Here is a 21,155-nt window from a genome sequence, read left to right as displayed (position 1 = left end):
CTGACATGGGCCAGCTGCAGGTGTCTAATTGCAGTGTAGATATACCCTTAAAGAACTGTTATCCATGAATAATAGTCCTGTGGCAGCTAGATCCATGTCTGGAACAAGAACCTTGTGATCCTTCTTTATTCAGCCCTTTGTTGAAAGACTATTCCCATTAGGAAACTGTTTTACCTCTCGCCTCCAACTCATACAGTTCAAATAAAAACTTCCTCTCGCTCGTGTAGTAACTATGCAAGTACAATTGACAGAGACACACACCTAAATAAAATACCCTAGTCACTTGTGTCTCAGGAACAGCATTATAACAAAGGGAACATTATGTTCTATATCATTTAGAAACTGAGACACATATTGACACATGGCTTATTTCGAAATACTGTCCAAATGTTAAAATGTTTATGAATTTTAATATTACATTTTATGAAGACACAGACACAGCAATGCCCTGAGCTAGGAGCCAAACCAACTGCTGGAGTTTTAAAAAAAAAAGCAGGAGGAAAAGGGGAACAACCACGCAACCACAGTATAATCAGATCTGGGGCTGCTTATTATTATTTGATGTTAGTTATAGATTATTATTTTTATATGGTGCTCCTGAGAGCTATCAAATTGAAAATTCTGGTTTGTGAACACGCAAGCAGATTGAGCATTGCCTCTCTTTCTTTCCTTTAAATGTGCTGAGTATTCTCTAGGAGAAACCTGGAAATTCTTTGCTCCCAGACTCCCAGAAGTCTGCAGAAAGTGACTCAGCATAGATTAAAAACAGCTTAGTTAATCATTATTGAAATATAGGAAAAATTAAAATACATTTTTTGCTTGTAAAGCACAGAAAAGCAATAAAAACAATGCCAGACGGTTAATGCCTCTTTTGTACCTTTCATTTGAAAGACCTCAAAAGAACATCAAAATGAATAAAGGCAAAATCTATTCCCTATTGGCATCATTATACATGTTTGTATCCTTTAAAACTAAAACTCTAAAGACATCCATGAAGAGTAGAGGAATAAATGGCTCTGAAATGAGAAATGTATCTCTGGAGCTTTGTTCAACTGGCTTTGTTAGAATTCACTCAAATTGGACGATTACAAGAAAAGATCTCATTTGTTTCAGCATTGGGGGAGTAAATTAATATGTGGTGAACTGCTAATAATTGTCCCTTTATATTTTACATGTGTATTGTCTCCAAATTACAAAATTACTTTTTCATTATTAAAATAACAATGGAAAAAATAAATCTGCATTTCCTTAACATCATTAGTAATTGAGTCAGGAGGCTGACAGAGTAAAGCACAGAGGAGAGGTAGAGTAGTGCACTGTGGTACACTCAGAGTCAGGGATGTTTTTGCATATCTTGGGCCAAATTCAGCTTCATGCCAGTGGGAACTACATCTGCTTAGCTCCAGGGCTACATTTGGTCCCATCTGTGAGTAAATTTGGCTGCATCTGGTCAGCTGTAGTTAAGATTGCTCATGACCTTTTTTCTAATTCTCCTTGTTTCATTATTTAATGACTTGACCTTTGCTTCTGTGGAGCCACTTCAGTGCTAAGTACAAAGATTTAATAACTAGAACTGGCTGATAAGTGACCTTTATTACACAGACATTTCTCTTTGCTAGAGAAACAACACTGTTTTGCAAGTTTTAATTCACAGTTTTAATTATCTTTTCTATTTTCTGTAAGCTTGCACAGAAAATTGAAAGGTCAAACATTTCATTTTCCTTACTGATTAAAATGCAAGTGCTCCTCAACTGTTACAATGTATCATTCAAAAAAGATGGGACAATTTGTCAGAATCATGCCCAGCTAACATTGCTGAGGAGTTTTATATAGTTCTGGGAAACAGCACAATGAATCATTTTTACAGAGGCAAAGCAAATTATTGAAGATAATAGCTCTAAGAGACACAGAGACAACAGTGTTTAGGGGCTACAGAAGTATCTAAATAGAGAGGGTGAGAAGAAAAGGTGAGTGGTTGTCTATGGTCATTTGTTTTCTTTAAGTAATATAGTATCTAGATATTATGTAAATGTATTTAGGGTTTGTGGAAGTTGCCAGATTATACCTTTGATTTAAGTCTTTTAACTAAAGAATATATACAGTATCAGTGCAGGCTTCTACACACTGTCCTGCCAATGTACCTCAGCCCTGACATGGGATGACCAGCTCTAAAGGTGAAGAGGGCATTTTGTTCTCCATTCAGTTCAGTTCTTATCTTCTCTGCTAAGGTTGCCAACAAGCTAGTGTTTAATCATGATAGTATTTTTTGGGATGTAGACACTTATACATAGTCACTGCTAAGTGTAGAAAGGTCATCAATGGGGTAGGTTTTTGTAATTCTCTCATCTCCATCTCCCCCTACTCTCCCTCCCCATTTTCATTCACCTGTAACTAGAAATGCTGTCCCTGCTTCTTTCTTCTCTTTGTGCATATGACACCCTGGAGTTTTGCCACTGAGTTTAATGGAAAGAGGATTGGTTTCATATAGCTCTTGGAGGGTTAGTAAAACACAGGAATGGTAATATAGCATATTGAACCAGAAAAAGAGTTATAGAGCAGCTGTACAAGAATTGTTGAAACCATCATTCTAAAAGGTGACAATTATAAATCAGGACAACAGGTTACTGGGATACTTCCACAGAGGGCTACAATATACAATGAGTGAAAACTGATGCATATTCTGTAGTTAGACCACAGAGGGTCTGATTCCAAGCTATTGAAGTTGATTGAAAGATGTCCATTGATTTGGATCAGGTCCACATGGAGTGCTGAGTTAAGTTTTCATTGGCTTTCCGTGGAGCTGATTGCTTTTAGAAAAGATGCAAATTAGAACAACTCAGGCAATTCCATCTTTTAAAAATATTCGTTCTGAGAAAGGCTAAAGAGACTAAGCCTTTTCCTGTTGAAAGAAAGCAGATTGCAAGGTAACCTACTAGATAAGCACTCCGAATTATGAAAGGATTTGATAAAATGGAACACGATAAATGGATCACAACAAAAAGGTTAGAAAACTGAGGGACACCATTGCAAGTGTAAGTGTATGACTTTTATTGAGGCAGAACAGTGAATAGAAAACATGGAATAAATTTCCAAGTGAGACCATCAAATCAAACAATTTAAATGAGTTTGAGAGAGCTATACATTTTAATGAAGAAGGAAGGACACAGTGAGAAAGCAATAGCATGAGGCTGAGACAGTTTTAAACGGGACTAGATTCTTGAGCCAAGTGATCTTTTCCCCTCCAGCAATTCCTTGTTCATTAGTTGTTAGTTTGAACTTTCATCCTAAAAAATATAAATTAATCTACCGAGACTGCAACAGTCATTTCATGCTCGTATATGGGTTATGCTTATAGATTTCTTTAGTTCATCCATCCATGTACTCTCAAAGTATTTTAGGGACGATTTCTGTAACTAAGTGGTAAACAGAAAGGTGGTTGTGTTCAGCTGCATCTCCTGGGATTTCATTCATGCTGCCAGAGAGCTATTCAGGACAGCTCCCAAAGACTACAAAATGTACAGCATTTTCTAAAGAAAATATTGTTGATACTTTTGTGTGCAGTCAAGCATCCTTCACTCCTAGTGAAATGAAGAAAAGACATTTTAAAAAACAGCCAGAGCACACCAATCATTCCAGCACAAGCCTTTACATCTGTGTTTAAGATTACTTCAGGGGCCCGGTGGGTAGAACCTTTGTTAAGTTATGTATTTGTTACACATAGGAGGCACTGTTATTGTTATCATTTGGCCCTCTCCTAACCTGTTCGTCAACTTCTGACCTCACCATTTTCACATCTATGGCATTACAGTTTGTTGTCACAGAACGGATTGTGATGTCTTAGTTGGTTTCTTTCCAAGTCTGCAGTTGTCAAATGTGGCTGGGACACGGATTCACATCACTGTAGTGAAAGGCTCCCACTCTGCTGCTAGCCATCCTTTAGAGGGGCAGGTAGCATGCCATAAGGCTGATGGCTCAACACTCACTGGTGTAAGAAGGCAATGGAGACATTGACTGCCAGCAGAGAGGAAAAGAAGAGATCAGGTCACTGATCAAAGATAAAGTTGGAGAGGGTCCATAACCTTGGCTATGGGATGGATGAAGGACCAACATCAGCCCGGGTTCACTAAGCATCTGTAGACCTGGCCAATTCTTGTAGAACTGGTCTGCATTCAGGTGAATTTAGGATTCTAGATTCACATGTCACATGCTTGAATTACATATAGTGCTTTTCGTCTTCTAGCTGTTTATAAATATTTAGGGCTCAATTCTACTCTTCTTGGGCATCAGGGGGTTGTCTCACATGAGTCAGGCAAACAGTATGTGAAACAGACTAATTCCCCCAATACTCCTGTGAGGTAGGAACCTATTGCTATTCCCATTTCATGCAGAGAAGCAGAGTCAGAGAATGTGCTCAGGTCCACAAAGAGAGTCTGTGAGAACCAGCATTAGAAGGACTCGGGTGTTCTTGGTTTGGGATCTGAACCTGCACTATTGAATTCAATGGAAATTTTGCCATTGACTTCAGTAGGCATAGATCAAGCCTCTAGCTCACAGGTCCACGGTCAATTTGTATCTCATTGGCTCTTTCATGGGACATAAGTGTCCTTGGAAGAGAATCTGTATACATATAATAATGTGCTCCAGACATAAGGAGCTGTTTTATAAGGGCACAGGCACATTTTCCCATATATTCATAGGCTCAAGCTACAGTAGAATGCCTGCTGGAGAGCCACTTCAGAGCTCACTTTTATCACAGATTAAATATCCATTCATCCAAACCTATCGATGAAATATGCAATCCGTGCACAACTACATTTCCTTCATTCTTTTTTCTGTTTTTAAATCCACTACTGACAACAATCTCTTACAAGGGAACAAAACATCCATCTAACTATTATTTACATGTTTCCTATTTCAAATTCTTTTTAATTGAAAGGAAAAAATATATAGTGGAAGACACATGATTACTTTCCAGTTGATTTTGAAATGAGGAGAATAGAAGCAGAAGATTAGTGTGTGCTAATTCGTTTGGTATAAAAGGATCTCATTCAGGGCTTAGTAACTATAGACTTTACTGCCCGCTCCTCTACACAGGAATTGATGTGCTTTGAGAGAAATCTTGCTCCCAATTTGTTGGACTATTTACTTCTTTTAACTAAATTTTCCATCTCAATGTGTAAGACCTGTCATCTGTTTTGTTCTCTCTCTCTTTCAGCCTCTCCAGCTAGACTGTGACGTCTGTGCCATTGTTTCGAACTCAGGTCAGATGGCTGGTCAGAAAGTGGGAATTGAGATTGACCAGTCTTCCTGTATATGGAGAATGAACAATGCTCCCACCAAGGGTTATGAGGAGGATGTTGGGAAGAAGACGACCATACGAGTGGTCTCACATACCAGTGTTCCCCTACTGCTCAAGAATCCTGAGTACTTTTTCAAGGAAGCCAATAGCACGGTCTATGTCATCTGGGGGCCTTTTCGAAACATGAGGAAAGATGGCAATGGCATTGTGTACAACATGCTGAAGAAAGCTGTTGACAGCTACCCCAATGCCAAAATCTATGTGACAACAGAAAAGCGCATGAGTTACTGTGATGGGGTATTTAAGGAGGAAACTGGAAAAGATCGGTAAGTCCTGCCTATGAAGAGGTACTCTGATGTTAATGACAAAAGATAGACAAGAGAAGGCCATCTTGCATGCCAGCTCTTCAGTGAGCCCCCAGATATGTTTTTAATGGATTCATATATGTTTTTGACTGTTCCGGGCACTTGATGAGGCAGCAGACAGGCCCCATTTATCCCACCTTTGCTACCTTCTGTTATTTCCGTTTTTGTTGGCCTGGATCCTAAAAAATATTGGATACCTTCCTAAAGCCTTTTCAGAGCTGTGTGTGTTGTTTTCAGCTCAATTTAATATTGATTAAATTGACATGTTATTCAAAGAGGGGAGGCCTACACATCATTCCTACACATACAACCTCAGGACAAAGGGAAGAAGAGGTCGTATATTTACCTCTCTTGTCAAGATACTCTGTCGAGCTTTACCTCAAATCCAAATAATTCTCTTTCAGTTAAAATAGATGATCAGACATATCACCAAATGGCTAGTGTTTCTAGTAAAATTATACTAAAGTTATATACCACTGGCTTGTGGAGAACCATGTGTGTGATTATGCTGCTCCAAGAGGGTGCTATATGCATGATGGAAGGTCAGTGAATTCCCCGTGTAGAGTAGAGAGTGAGCTCTACAGAGGCCATCTGCACAGCAGCATGTGGGGCTGGGGCTAGAGAGGGCTGAGGTAAGATTGGGGCTGGAGGATCTGCCAGGATCTATCCCCATCCTATCCATGGAACTGTGTGCTGGGAGAAAGGCTTCTTTAGTCCTTCACCCTGCACTTCCTGCATCCCCCAACCACACACACATTAGCAATCAAGTAACATCCCTATGTCACCACAAAAATTGTTTCCTATTATTACTTTTCCACGTAAAACTATTAATTAAATGCATCGTTAGCTTCATTTAATGTGATTTGCTGGGGGGAAAACAAGGAAAGCAAGCATCATGTCACCAGCTGGGACTCCTTGTACCCCAAGACAACACTCTACAAACCACTGGTGGTCTGCGGCCCACAGTTTGGGAACTACTGACATGCATCATCATTTAAATCCTCAATACATGTTTTGTTGTGCTGCTGCATTCAGGGGTCTGGGTATGATAATGAAGGCTATTTGGGATCTGTTCTGCTTACTGAAGCAGCAAAGAGCAACAGAGCTCCCTGGATGAGAAAAAAATGGCTTCATGTATCATGTCAAACTATTATGATGTTGATACAGACTCTTTCAGGTACCTCAGCCAAATATTCCTTCAGTTCCTAGGAGAAACATCAGCGCTTGCTTCCAGTATTAGTTTAAACAGTGCTCAGTTTTTACCATGTTCCAAACAAGAAATTTGGAGGGAAACCAAGTTCTGCTCAACTTTAAAAATATACAGTGTGAGTTGTAACTGGATTTATTTTGGGTTTAATCCTAAAGTACTGCCTTTACGTATGGTGTACATTCCCAGTGCATAGTAAGATTACAACAGATTTCTAGTTTGTTAATCTTTTAATGAGCTTTCTGTTTCTATATTCTGTTGATGTAACGTCTCTTTAGGAAATTAATGGGACTTTAAATGTTCTCACCATAATAGTGCTCGCATTCTATTCTCAGAGTTATGAAAAGTATCAAACAGGCATGGTGTAGCCACTTATAGGCAAATAGATTCTGCTCCTGCACCACAGAAGTCAGTGGGAGCTTTGCCATTGATTTCAATAGGCATGGGATCAAGCCCATAATTTGTCTGTTTACAGTTCAATTATTGGTCAATGGAAGAAATGGGGCCAGAGCCATTATGGATTAATAGCAAACAACCTTCCTATTTTCAAAATGAAGTAATTTTTGTTCTACAGGGACAGCATAATATCTTCTTGAAATTGGCTTCCTGGATCTGGAGATTGGTCTTGACACACAGTATTGTGAATTTGGGCAGAGGCTTGGTCATTCAGGGTGGTGTGAGAGTTCATCCACTCTGAGTAATTGTTGTATATAAATAATATACATTGGCAGACATTCACAGTTTTGTATTAATGCATTTTAGTGGCACTGCCCTCTGTAGTGCTGTAAATCTGACAGTTTCTCACAATACTTTACTGCACTTTCCTATATTATGTACATAGAGTCAGATGAAAGGAGAATTTGAAGCACATTTGAAGAAATGCCAGCCAATAACTAAATTTTACATCATTATATTCATTTGAATCCAGGTGAGTAGTTATAAAGGCAGTTATAACTTTCCCTGTACTTTAGAAATGTAAGGGAAAACCTTATAAACTTCACTTAAGGTAATAATAGAGAAAACTGTAGTCTCCATTAAAGCAACAGAGTCAATTTTGGTCTGATAAAGTGCACTGAGCAGCTCTAAATAGGTTTTAATTAGCTGCTGCCAAAGCTGCACCACCCTCAGGGATGGGTACAATTAATGAAAACTAGCAGCAAATAGATCAATGTTACCAGATGTTATTGCCTTAGGTGAAGGTGATGAGGAGGAAGGGAGTGTCTTTTAAGGATCATTTAGAAAACAGTCTGCACAGAAAGTCACTTTCAGAAAGCAATAATATAATGAATCCTGAGTTTGCTAATATCACCTAGATTAGTCTAATGTGAACTCCATTTCTATCTATACTGCAAACAGCTCAGATTAACAACTCAGTGTGGTGCATATTGTATAGTGCCTTCAGCAAGATGAGTTCCGCAATCTGGGGCCAGCAATGCTGCAATAGTGTTCCTGTTCAATTACACACACAACCATGGGACCATCAAACGGAGCGGCTGCACAGTCAATGATGCACACCAGTGGTGATATTGGTTACTACTGGTATGAAATTTTTTAAGAGAGAAACCTAAACTAAGCACAGCTTAACCTGGTGGTTTTATTCATGGTTTATACATGTAACAACATAAAAAGCTCCATGATCCCAGATAGAAAATGTATTCCAGTGTCCTGAAATTCTCATTAAAAGTCACAAAATAAGAGGACTCTAAAACCTGGCCTGTTTTGTATGCGATTGACTTCCCATACACACCACCTGAACTCTCTATTACATTCATACCCACACAATTCAGTTCAGTGACACTCTATTGGCATGATTAGCTATGCAAGTGTCCCTAAAAAAGATCCAATGGTCCATGTTTTCAGCCAGGGAATGCAAATAAAACAACTGCCTCCACCCCGCCAAAAAAAACCAACAAACCCTCTGCTCCTTAGTTTGAAGGGTTGTTTTTTGTTTGGTTGTTCGTTTGTTTTTTTTAAATTATCTTGGATAACCCCTAAAGCAACTAAATGGCTTTTGTGCTTCACTTTCAGAAGTTCTCAGCCGCCTCTGTGCTTGTGCCAGATGGTGCTGCATATTAGGTTGTGAGAAAGCTGTTTTATCGTTTGTGGCAGAGAGACGGATCATTCTGCTCACTTACTTTTGAATCAGGATTCAGAATTTGGGTGGGGTGTTCAACCTGCTATTTTGTGCAGTTACTTGTTAATTATTTATTATCTTGGCTATATATGAGCCTTTTATTATAACGCTGTCATTTAGCTCTCTCAAATTGTATTCATTTACTGTTCAGATTGACACTGTTAGATAACTGCAGTCATCACAGCTCACCTCAACTAATATGTGGTTCTCCATGTGTCTGATTAATCTATACAAAGCCTGAGCTAGTGAGGATATCACTGAAATTAAGCAACAAAAGTACATCATGTTGCTGCCACTTATATTGTTTACTTCATATAACAGTCTCGCCAAAGTAATGAAGCTAGTAGTGGGCAAATATCAGTGCTTTAAACAATTTCCCTGGATGTTGGCTTGAATCAAATACTGGATTGCTTGGAGCGTGTTTGTGCCTCTTTTGTATTTGCTTTCCACAGATACACTAGTTTACCGTCAGGAATTGTCAAGGTTGCTTCCCCACTTTGAACGCTAGGGATGTGGGGACCTGCATGAAAAACCTCCTAAGCTTATCTTTACCAGCTTAGGTCAAAACTTCCCCAAGGTACAAAATATTCCACCCTTTGTCCTTGGATTGGCCGCTACCACCACCAAACAAATACTGGTTACTGGGGAAGAGCTGTTTGGAAACATCTTTCCCCCCAAAATACTTCCCAAAACCTTGCACCCCACTTCCTGGACAAGGTTTGGTAAAAAGCCTCACCAATTTGCCTAGGTGACTACAGACCCAGACCCTTGGATCTTAAGAACAATGAACAATCCTCCCAACACTTGCACCCCCCCTTTCCTGGGGAATGTTGGATAAAAAGCCTCACCAATTTGCATAGGTGACCACAGACCCAAACCCTTGGATCTGAGAACAATGAAAAAGCATTCAGTTTTCTTACAAGAAGACTTTTAATAGAGATAGAAGTAAATAGAAGTAAAGAAATCCCCCCTGTAACATCAGGATGGTAGATACCTTACAGGGTAATTAGATTTAAAACATAGAGAACCCCTCTAGGCAAAACCTTAAGTTATAAAAAGATACACAGACAGAAATAGTTATTCTATTCAGCACAATTCTTTTCTCAGCCATTTAAAGAAATCATAATCTAACACATACCTAGCTAGATTACTTACTAAAAGTTCTAAGACTCCATTCCTGTTCTGTCCCTGGCCAAGACGACTACAGACAGACACAGACCCTTTGTTTCTCTCCCTCCTCCCAGCTTTTGAAAGTATCTTGTCTCCTCATTGGTCATTTTGGTCAGGTGCCAGTGAGGTTACCTTTAGCTTCTTAACCCTTTACAGGTGAGAGGATTTTTTTCTCTGGCCAGGAGGGATTTTAAAGGGGTTTACCCTTCCCTTTATATTTATGACAGGAATACTTGTGGAAATAGAATATGTTAGGCCAGAGTTACAGGAATCGCTTTCTGAATATTCTGTATGTGAAGTTGTGAATATTGCTACTGGAAACCTGGTTCTAAGAGCTGGGGTCTGCAACTCAGGGAGTACAAACAATAACTCGTGACCTATGTGTATGAAGTAATATATTCTAGATGGATTTTAAAAGAAGGTTTTTTTGTGTTCTGTGTGCATCTCCTCATAACAAAAACTGTAAGGAAGGTGAAAAATTAAGTTACCTCCTTCTTCTGTTTTGAATGTGAGGGGATTGTTTTAAGAGAATGTTATTTTTTTACAGAACCAGGTAGACGTTTTATTAGATAGTGGAAGATGCCTACAGATCATAACTAAATAGAAAATATACAAATGTTTGAGTAAACATTTTTTTGGGGGGGGGAGGAGTTTTTGTGGCTTTTGTTCAAGTATATTCATATCCTCCAGACCTAGGCCCTGAGCCTGTATCATTAAAGCCAATGGGAACTTTGCCATTGACTTCAGTGAACATAGAAGCTTCTAACCATGTTCCTTTCTACAGTGCCAGTGTTCCAGATACATGTCTCTGAGCCTGTCCTGAACCATTCCTTGGCCCCTCCATCCTTTTGTTTTATAAAGGAATTTCTTCAAAAAAGATTAATGGCTTTGTCCATCTTAATTCATATAGTGACTAACAGTTTCATTGTCAGTTAAGACTCCTTTATTACCTGAAAAAAGCAAGGTTATAAAGCATGAAAGCTTAATGAAATAAATGGATTGTTCATTATAAAACACTTAAATCTCAACCCGTATCACTGGTTGTGGTCAGTCACAGGCCTGGTAACAACTGCTCAGGAGTTTTATGCTCTCTGTATTTACTCCACCATGAACTGATAAGATGCCATTTGCTTCTGAATATGCTAGATTTATTCCCTGTAGCCCATTAATAGCTGCATTTATGTTTCTTTATGAAGATTTTCCTAATTAAGATAAACATTTTTCTCTATTAGGCAGATGGAACACAATTGAAGGAGCTCCTTTTTTATGAACGTGCCAGTAAATCTGTAAATACTACATAAAGCAATAGCAATTGCATTAAGAAACACAGCAATCACTGCATATACCAATTATGTAGTAAAGCTAAATTTTCTAACAAAAAGTTGATCAGAAAGAGCTAATATTTTTGTGATAAAACTGTGGTAGGGAACGGATTTGTGTGTGTGTGTGTGAGAGAGAATGTACTGATTTTGTAATTATTGTTGACTCGAGCCATAAAATTATTTGTTGTTACCTGATGATGTAAGCCAAGCATTATATCATAAGTAGATACTTGATCTTCCTCTGTGCATTTTCCCCTTTCCTTTGAATGTATCTGTTGATTTCTGAAGAACAAAATACCACTTAATCTACTTTTCTGGTTGCTCTCTTGGTTTTGGCAAGCCAAATATTAAATCCTTATTGCAGTATGGTTCATTCTCTTATCTACATGTGCCTTCCTCCCACAGCACCCAAATTTTCTATCACTGATACCATAAATTCAGCTCTGCTGGTCATAGCAACATTGGGAGTGCTAGCATGGAGAAGGTCCTGCCTGCAGTTTTGCTGACTCTGAGAAAGGTTAGACAATATAGTGGTAAATATGCCAGCAGCCCTAGTAGCCGTGTGTACTCTAGCTCTCCCACCATTGCTTCTACTGGTGGAGCTAAGTGATAGTAGTAATTGTAGGAAATTTGGGAGGAAAAAGGTTAGTATAGGCACAGCTTATATGGAATTTTTGATATAATTTGTTGAAACTTCGCTGGACCGACTCCCATAATACTTCATGACTTTGCAGCTCACCATGGCTAAAATGATTTTCCTTTTTAAGGTGCCTAAATTAGAGCCATAGGAGTTGTTTAAAAAAAAGGGATAAATTCAGATCTTTCTCAAGAACATAACTTTGTTGCCAGGTGAAATGCAAGTGTCCTAAAACCGTAGTCGTTGTTGAAAGTCTTCGCTTATCATAATACATAATACACCATGATACAATAGCTGAGATACACTACTTAGACTAGAAGTTAAATGCAATATCACAATTACCTTGGTGTGATAACTGTTGGTTATTGTGGGCTTCTTAATGGCAGTCACCTGAAGTGCACTGAGTCACATGTAGCATTTATGCTTCTATAGCAACAACTTCATTCATCTACAGTATTTGTTAAAAGAAAACTCACTGCAATCAAACAAACTGCTGAGACTCACATAGGGAATATTTGTTACAGAAATGCCATTCAGGCCTTGAAGGCAGCCCATCATGGGAGCAGGAAAAACTGACAGAAAAGTGTAGCTCTAGATAGAAAAGGTTGTGTTTGATCTGACCACTCATTAATCAATCAAGTTCATTCTCCAACAACCAGTCAGGCTTGTGTGTACACCACAGAAACTTTCAGTGATGATGTGAATAAAGGCTAAAAGTGACCTAACTCCAACGTTTTTGGGGGATGTACCTGTTGTACCAAATCTACAGAGGATCCACCTCTCTACCAATCTTTGTGTAGACAGGCAATGGTTGAGAAGAAAGATTGTTCAACAACGAAAGCTAGAACTGCCAAGGAAATAGGTTAGCCAGAGCCCAATTCAGACTTTCTTTTAAATTCAGACTTTCAATTTAAAAATGTCTGAAGAGAAACTAAACAAAACTACACTGAAAAATCAATGGGCATAAAAACTAATCCTGTGTGAAACTTCACACTTATTGTCCACCTATTTCTGGAGAAAAAGAAGAATTTATGCTCCATTTTAGAATGCAGCCCTAACTGTGAAGCTGCTATCAGTATACCTCTGTGATGTATTTCTGTCTTAATATAGGCAAAAAGATTAGTCTTTCATGGGTTAAATATCTATTCCATACAAAGAATATATGATACAGTTTCAGAACAGTGACACTAATGTGTGCATGTGTTTATGCTGTAGATGGTAGAAAGTAACTTTCCGGGATATACAACTACACTTCTCCCCTTGATGTTCTTTTGGGATATAATACAACTTGAAGTGAGACAAATTTAACTGAATTACAGTAATGTTTCTTCTGGTTAGATAATCAAATTATCTAAGCTTGTAAAGGCGGGCATAGTTATGGATAGTGTGCACAAGAGGTACCAGGTGTAGCGTTACTCAGGTATTAATGTCTTCAGGAGATTTTGGAAGTTGCAACAGTTTGAGAAATATGACTTCTTCTGCAGGGACTTGGTCTGCACTAGCAATTTCTGTTAGTACAACTATGTTGCTCAGGGGTGTGGAAAATCTACACCCCTGAGCCACGCAGTTATACTGACCTAACTCTCTTTCCCATCAGCATAGGTAGCGTCTTCACTGAAGTGCTGCAGGGGCACAGCTGTATCAGTGCAGTTGCATCAGTGTGAACTGCACTGCTGGAGCCTTTTAAACGTAGACAAGCCACTAGTATGAGTCTTCAGAAGTGTCCACAAACTGTCGGCGTGCTGTCTCAGATATTGATCAGTATATCAGGTGATCTGGGTGACAGAGCATGTGAACGTGAAACATCATGGACTCATCCCAAGCAGTTCTTGTTTATAATACCATTCAGTATGATTCATACCCCGCACTGTAGAGAGAACACACAACCCCACACAGTGCATTAATATCAAGTAAAAATACAACTGCAATCAAGGAAAATGTTCCTAAATGCCCATATTTTTTTTTATTTTTGTAAGGTTACTCTGGTTATCCTGCCTGATCCTTGGAGACTCCTTTTCTTTATTTTTATGTTATGGAAGAGTCATCCTATAAACATCTCCTTTATGCTACTGATACATAGGTTAAAGAGAGAGAGAGACATTATTTACCTGTCCAATAACCTTCTCTAAATGATTCATTTAAATAAAAAATAATCAAGTGATGCTTGATGCAAAACATTCGTAGATAGCTGTAGAAATTACCATGATGCCACAACTAGAGGATTATCACATCAGGATGAAAATAAGCGGCAAGAGTAGATGAATGCATTAGAAACAACGAGTCTATCCCTAATTACAGAAATCTTCTTAGCTTTAAAAAATAAGGAAAAATAAATTTCAAAAATAGTTGCTAAGTACTGAAGTGTTTCTTCATAAATTGTTTCACGGTTTTCATAAGAACATAAAAATGGACACTCTGAGTCAGCCTAATGGTCCGTATAGCCTAATATCCTGTCTTCCAACAGTGACCGGTACCAGACACATCAGGGGGAATGAACAGAACAGGGCAATTATTGAGTTATCCAGTCCCAGCTTCTGGCAGTCAGAGGCTTAGGGACACCCAGAGCATGGGACTGTGTCCCTGACCATCTTGGGTAATAGCCATTGATGGACGTATCCTCCATAAACTTATCTAATTTTTTTTTTAACCCAGTTCTACTTTTGGCCTTCACAACATCCCCTGGCAACAGGTTCCACAGGCAATGAGTTTCCATGAGGTATTGGCTGCAGTTTACATTCACAACATATTCTGAAGCTCCTGTCTCCTAAAGGTATTCCACAAATCTTCCATTTGAGTATTTCCAAGCACTTTACAGGCATTAGTTGTTTAAACCTCAAAACATCCCTATGTGTCAGGGAAGTATTTATCCCCTTTTTACAGAGAAAGAAACTGAGGCTTAGAAAGATTAATCAATTTTCCCTGAGAAAAGGGACTCCAGGAAAGCAGTGGCTACTACTGCTTAGAAATTAACGCAAAAAAGCCTTTTTGAATTTTGCGTGTGTCACCATGACAACTTCTCAGTCTTCTGCTATTTCATGAACAATCAAAATTTCAGAGGAACAAAATCACCTGAAAAGTACTGGCAAAATGGTTTTCTTGTTCAATAAATGATAGTCACCAAATTTGTTCACTTCTATTATTGTGTTCTATGTAGATTTCTGTACTGTGTTGATCACTGTAGCTTTTGTGCACCTAACAGGAGTGCATTAAGCAATATAACTAACATCTATCATGTGTGATTTATTCCCTCATCCTCTCCACAGAGGGACAATTGTGTGTTCTGGGTTTTTGGGGAGGTTGTTTGGGTTTTGGGGGTTGGGTTTTTTGGTTTTTGTCCACACACTCTATGAATATATTCGAGAAGGCAGGGATGAGAAAGTGCACCTTGAATTCGGAGCAGAAGGTGATGACATATGTGAGGGTTCTTAGTTCCTGGGGGAGTTCATTCCATAGTCTCAGACGAAGTACTGAGCGAGCTTTGTCTCCTGCCCACATGAGCTCCACCCTTTTGGTGGATCGTTCCACTGTGCCGGAGGAACAGAGTTGTTGATCACTGTCTTCATCTCAGTACTTTAGGCGATATTGTAGGCCTGCTGGGTCCAGACCATTCAGCACCTTGAAGTTAAGGACTGAGACACTCAACTTGATTTAATATTCTATGGAAAGACAGTGGAGAGACCGGAGGACAGGTTTGATGTGTGTGCAGTGTCCTGGGCTGGTGAGGAGAGGCACTACAGCTTTCTGTTCTAAGGGCTGATGGCTTCATGCCCAGATATATTGCATTGCTGTAGTCCAGACAAGAGATGACAAAGGCATGTATAACTGAGGACACATAATTGTTCACAGGGTGGGACAGAGTGTCCTAGTCAACCAGAGATGAAAGAAAGCATTATTTATGTGCTGTTATTTGAGAGGTGAGACATTATAGTCGGTGTGTTAGGCGCACAAAGAGTTCAAATGATTTGTTCAAAATCACTCAGTTACTTAATGGCAGATTAAGAAATACATCCCCAGGAGGACTTGCTCCTAATCCCCCTTTACTCTGATCACTAGGTAACATTTCTGTTAAAGGAATAATTTTAAGAGTTAGGAACTTCCCACACCCCCTTATACTTTTGATGGACAGAATGCAGTGTAGGGCTGCTTATTATTTTTACTAACTGTTAATGTATTGAGTGTAATGAGTGGACAGGACTGGGATTATACATCAAACTATTGGAATGTTCATTTCCCTTTGATCCAGACATCCTTAAAGAGGAAGTTTGGATCCAATTCCAAAAGTTAAGTCTTGAGTGTGTCTTTATTCTCCATTTTTGAAATTTCATCAATAGGCTTGACCCATGTTAGACTAAATTCAGAGTGGTATGAGCAGCAGTAGATCGAAAGATCTCAGCTGAGTTGCTCCTTGCTTGCACATATTAGGACTGAGATTGGCCAATTGCTTATATGTTTTCTTCATTGTTATTTTACAATTCTCCCTGTGGCTGTAATATTGATTTTGAAACTGTGGCTGTCATTATAGTAAAATGGAGGCATTAATAATTTGATCTCTATGGGTGGATTATAATAAAAGGCATTATAAATAATTGCCCACTAATGTGAAAAGTGGAAATACATTCAGTATTGTATTACTCATAATGTAATCATTAAAATAACAATTATGTGATAATGAAAGGACTCATTATGCTTTAGTTTATCTTTACATAATGTTAATAGCTAATGAAAATGTGAAGATTATATCTAATTAAATTTAGCAGTATCTACTGCAATAGTTGCAAAGAGATGATCTTTCACAGAAACAGTGGATTCATATATACTAGTGAATCTCAAGTCCATTTTCAGATATTCAGAAATGTGACCACTTTATAATCAAAACTGTAACTGATTTTATTTCTGTTAAATGAACTGGAAATGTGTAACCTTCATGAACCTTAATTTATTAAGGGTCCTTGAAATTACATTGATGTGAAGTTCTGAATAAAGGAGAACAAGAATCCTGTAGAATCAATTGTACTGAATCAATCAGTGAACAAAACAAATTCAAGTAATTTTTCTTAGTCTAGAAGATTACCACTGATATGCAAGAGGAATAGAGAAAATAGCCTAGCAATGTGTGAGTTCGTGGGATTTGTGGTCTCTTTCTGTTGGTGAGAGAAAAATTAATTGAATTAAATTTTAAGGGTATCATGCACGTATTTGCAGAACTATAGTGACTTTGTTTTAGTATTGGTACAACTAGTTGTTATTCAGTTTTTCTGTTGTAAACCCCTAAATCTGTAAACAAGCTCTGCACTTGAAATTTATTTTTTCTTCTATATTCACAGAATCATATTCCTAGACAAAACTGCTGTGTTAGGATAGAGAGTACATATCAGTAATTTAGGGTCAGATCATTAAAAGGATATTAAATTATCCCCAATATTATAACTCAGGAAATTCAGAGTTAAGGTTAAATTTAAAAGAAATTTGAACATGTTAAAATATGGAAATGCACAGTTTGGGCACCCAAACAACCTTAACTCTGCCCCATAGTGCCCATGCAATAATCACTGGTTATGAATAAGACATTTTTGGGTTTGTGATCCCTATTAGAAGAAAATGATTATTAGATGCATTAGATTTCCCCTTCCCTTTTCTCTTCCCCTTCCCCGTGTGTCACTACAGGTGACATATTGTGTTTCATACATAACAAAGTTTGAAACCTTGTTATAAGTGCAAAGCTCAACACAGCCTTAACTATGGACCAGTGACTGGCACCTCCAGAATAAATTAGAGATGGAAATGGCATATTAGGTCATCTAATCTATTCCCCCTCAAAAAAGAAGAATTTGTCCATATTATTGAAGCTATTTGAGCTAGGGGTTTAAACATTTTATTTTACTGATTTTTGTAGTTTTTTCCCCCACTGATATTAATGGAAAATGTCTTCAGTGTAACACTGGAAATTCCATTCGCTCTTATTGTCATCTTTGAGAGGCAGATGTTCTTTCTTTCTTTCTTTCTTTCTTTCTTTCTTTCTTTCTTTCTTTCTTTCTTTCTTTCTTTCTTTCTTTCTTTCTTTCATTTTAGTCTCTTACTGATGATCTTTTGTCATTCTTTCTGCCTCCTTCTCTCCCCAGTACACATACACACCCAGGAGAGTCTTTAGAATTGTGGGAAACTACCAACCAAGTAGCCCCTTCTCTGCTGCAGTTATAGAGCAACCTGGCATCCCCTCCAAAGGCCAAAGAAAGAGATAGAGGAGCCTCTCCAACCCAGAAGAAAAATGAGGAAGGGGACCAAGAACCACCAGCTTCACTCCACATCACATCTCACGACATTCCAAAAGATAAGACTGGCAGGAGGTCTTGAGGGTGATTGGGAAGGAAATAGAGACAGAGGAGAGCAGCTTCTGCTTGGGGCTGCTCCTGAGATGTTCCCCATGGAGGTTTGGGTTCTTTGTTTCAAATTGCCGTGCTTACTTGCAGGGGTTGTTTTCCACTTTAAGTTCCTGTAGCTGAGGTTCTGTGAGAAATAGAATCTGAGTCAGTGAGGTGTGGGACGGCTAACGCCTTCATGCTCCTACCCAGCAGCCATGATAGGTCTATGTGCATTATCATGTAAACCCTGAAGCAAGTTCTAGTCCACCAAGTTCTGCTGAGACTAGGTCATCCAGCTGTATACATAGGTGACTTCAACAGCCACTATCCTGACTGGGATCATCTAACAATGATCTTGCCCTCATCCATGATTTAAAGCAGGAGTTCCCCTTCCACTCCACAAGATGGTCTCGTGAATACTCTCCTGGTTTGTGCTTGGTGTCTCTCCTGTATCACGTCAAGTCTTGGAAGACATTCCACACAGCCAACACAAATCTTCTATTACCCACATCTGCTGATAAATCCCCATCATTAGAACCTTTAACAAACCAAGATGGAACTTCAGGAAGAAGTTCACAGATGCTCTAGAAAAAAGTGTTATCTGCATACTACCGCACATCATCCCAGTCAAGCTTTCATTCAATTCCAAAGAGCCATCTTCAAAGCCGTTTGCATATCTATACCACACAACCGCTGTCCAGTCTACACACCATGCCTTGATGCTGAATGTGCTAAACTTCTCAGTCAGTATGAATTCTCTGATGATGCAGATTTGCTGGTCCTCTGACTGAGTCACTGGATGCTGCTAGAAGGCACAATTGGAAGAGACGACTTGGAATCTAGATGTCACTCACTCAAGTCAGAAATGCTGGAATTTAATTCGTTGTCTCAGCACAGCTCAGCAACCATCGGCCTAAGCCAACCAGCTGTTACACCAAACCAACCTGCCAGCCATCTGAATGTGTCAAAGGCCCCAGATGAGAACATGTCAGATGACAAGTCCATGATGAATGGTGTCAGCTCCATCGGAGAAATGACACTCTGCAACTCACGGAGCTGTTCCCAGCCACAGACTTAGACAAAATTCTGAGTGATATTAGGAGCAGCACTGCTGCTGGCTATGACAATATATTGTTTGTGTTCTTAACACATCTCAGGACTTGTGCTCTTAAGCAGCTGGCACAGCTCTGCACATGATTGGTCAATGAAGAGCAACTTTTGAAGACCTGGTGAATGTCAAAAGTCATGGCTCTCCTGAAACCACAGAAAGACCCACATAGTGATGCAAGGTATCAACTGATATCTCTGTTGTCTGTGTCATTCAAAGTGCTGACGCATCTCATTCTTCTATGCATCGCCCCAGAAATGGAGTCAGTAGACCGAGTCAAGCAAGCGGGCTTTTGGAGAGGATGGAGCATCTGTGATGAAGTGCTATTGACAACATTAATCAAAAATGGCTTTCTGAAAAACCCGAAGGCAAGAGCAGTATTTCTGGACCTGACAGCCGCACATGACTAAGTCTGGGTCATGGTCTGGCTCTCATTCGGGAGCACTCCCATCGTGGCTAGTCAACGTCACTGACTTTCTCCTCCACAACAGACGTTTCCAAGTACACACGGGAGACAAAGTTAGCGCCTGGAAAAGGCAACAAATCAATCTACCCCGAGGGTCCGTGCTGGCACCAACACTTTTCAACCTACGCACAAATGAGCTTCTGCTTATCCAGTCCTGCAAATGATATTTACTTAGGCATGCAAACATAGTCACTCCAAGAACTTGAAGATGCCCTCAATGCCAACTTGATTAACATGGCCAAATCCTGTAGTCAGCGGCATTTGCAACCAAATATGACCAAATCAGATTTGAATGTGTTCCATCTTTACAATGCCAGAGCAGACCAAGAACTGAATATCTTTCTCAATGGACCTGTCTTGAAACACAAATCCTACCCAGTCTACTTCGGAGCAACCCAAGATAGATCTCTCATTTCTTTATCATCCAAGGAAAACTGCAGCTAAGGCTCAATCGCATAACAACCTTCTAATCAAATTGGCCAGCACTTCATGGCGAGCAAATATGCAAACTCTCCAGTCATCTGGTTTAGCCATCTGTTACTCTTCAGCAGAATATTGTGCACCAGTCTGGCTCCGTTTGTCTCACATCAAGTTGGTTGAGACACAACTGCATTCAACCATGCCTACTGTAACTGGGATGATTTGACCCACACCAGTACTGTGGCTCCCCACGTTAAACAACATCACTCCTCCACATATCTGTCATGAGGATGCTACAGCCAAAATGGTTGAGAAGAACAGAGCAAGCCCGAGCCTACCACTATACACATTCCTCTTCGACCATCCAGGAGTGCACTTGTGGTTAAGCACCCATTGTGGGCACATTTGCCTTGCCCAGATTTCTCTGTGATGTTTGTGGCATGAAGAGGGGTCTGCAGCTGATGTCAGTAACCAGTTTCTTATAACTGACCCGCGATGTTCCCTCTAATTTTTTCCATCCGTGTGTGGAATAAATTTTGTTATGTGTACCGAGGTATGTGCCTATGTGCGCGACCAGTAGAAACAAAACACCTAGATATAATATATATTTTTTAAAAGTTACCACAGAGATAATTACTTCAGCCAGGACAGGTTAGGCATTTTAGAAC

At 39.3% G+C, this 21,155-nt stretch overlaps 1 protein-coding gene across 3 annotated transcripts in view; it reads left to right on the top strand.

Annotated features, from left to right (window-relative positions):
* Positions 1-21,155, top strand: part of ST6GALNAC3 (ST6 N-acetylgalactosaminide alpha-2,6-sialyltransferase 3) — a 331,756-nt gene that overhangs the window by 199,639 nt on the left and 110,962 nt on the right. For all 3 annotated transcript variants that reach the window (XM_084637351.1, XM_084637352.1, XM_084637353.1), the window contains exon 3: positions 5,216-5,625. In XM_084637351.1, the coding sequence (XP_084493477.1) occupies positions 5,216-5,625 (410 nt within the window). The remainder of the gene's footprint in view (positions 1-5,215; positions 5,626-21,155) is intronic.

This window comes from Lepidochelys olivacea (genome assembly GCF_965140295.1).
Source record: "Lepidochelys olivacea isolate rLepOli2 genome assembly, chromosome: 8".
Classification (NCBI taxonomy): domain Eukaryota; kingdom Metazoa; phylum Chordata; order Testudines; family Cheloniidae; genus Lepidochelys; species Lepidochelys olivacea.
Note: the sequence above shows the minus strand (reverse complement) of the source record. Positions and strands in the feature narration are given on the sequence as shown.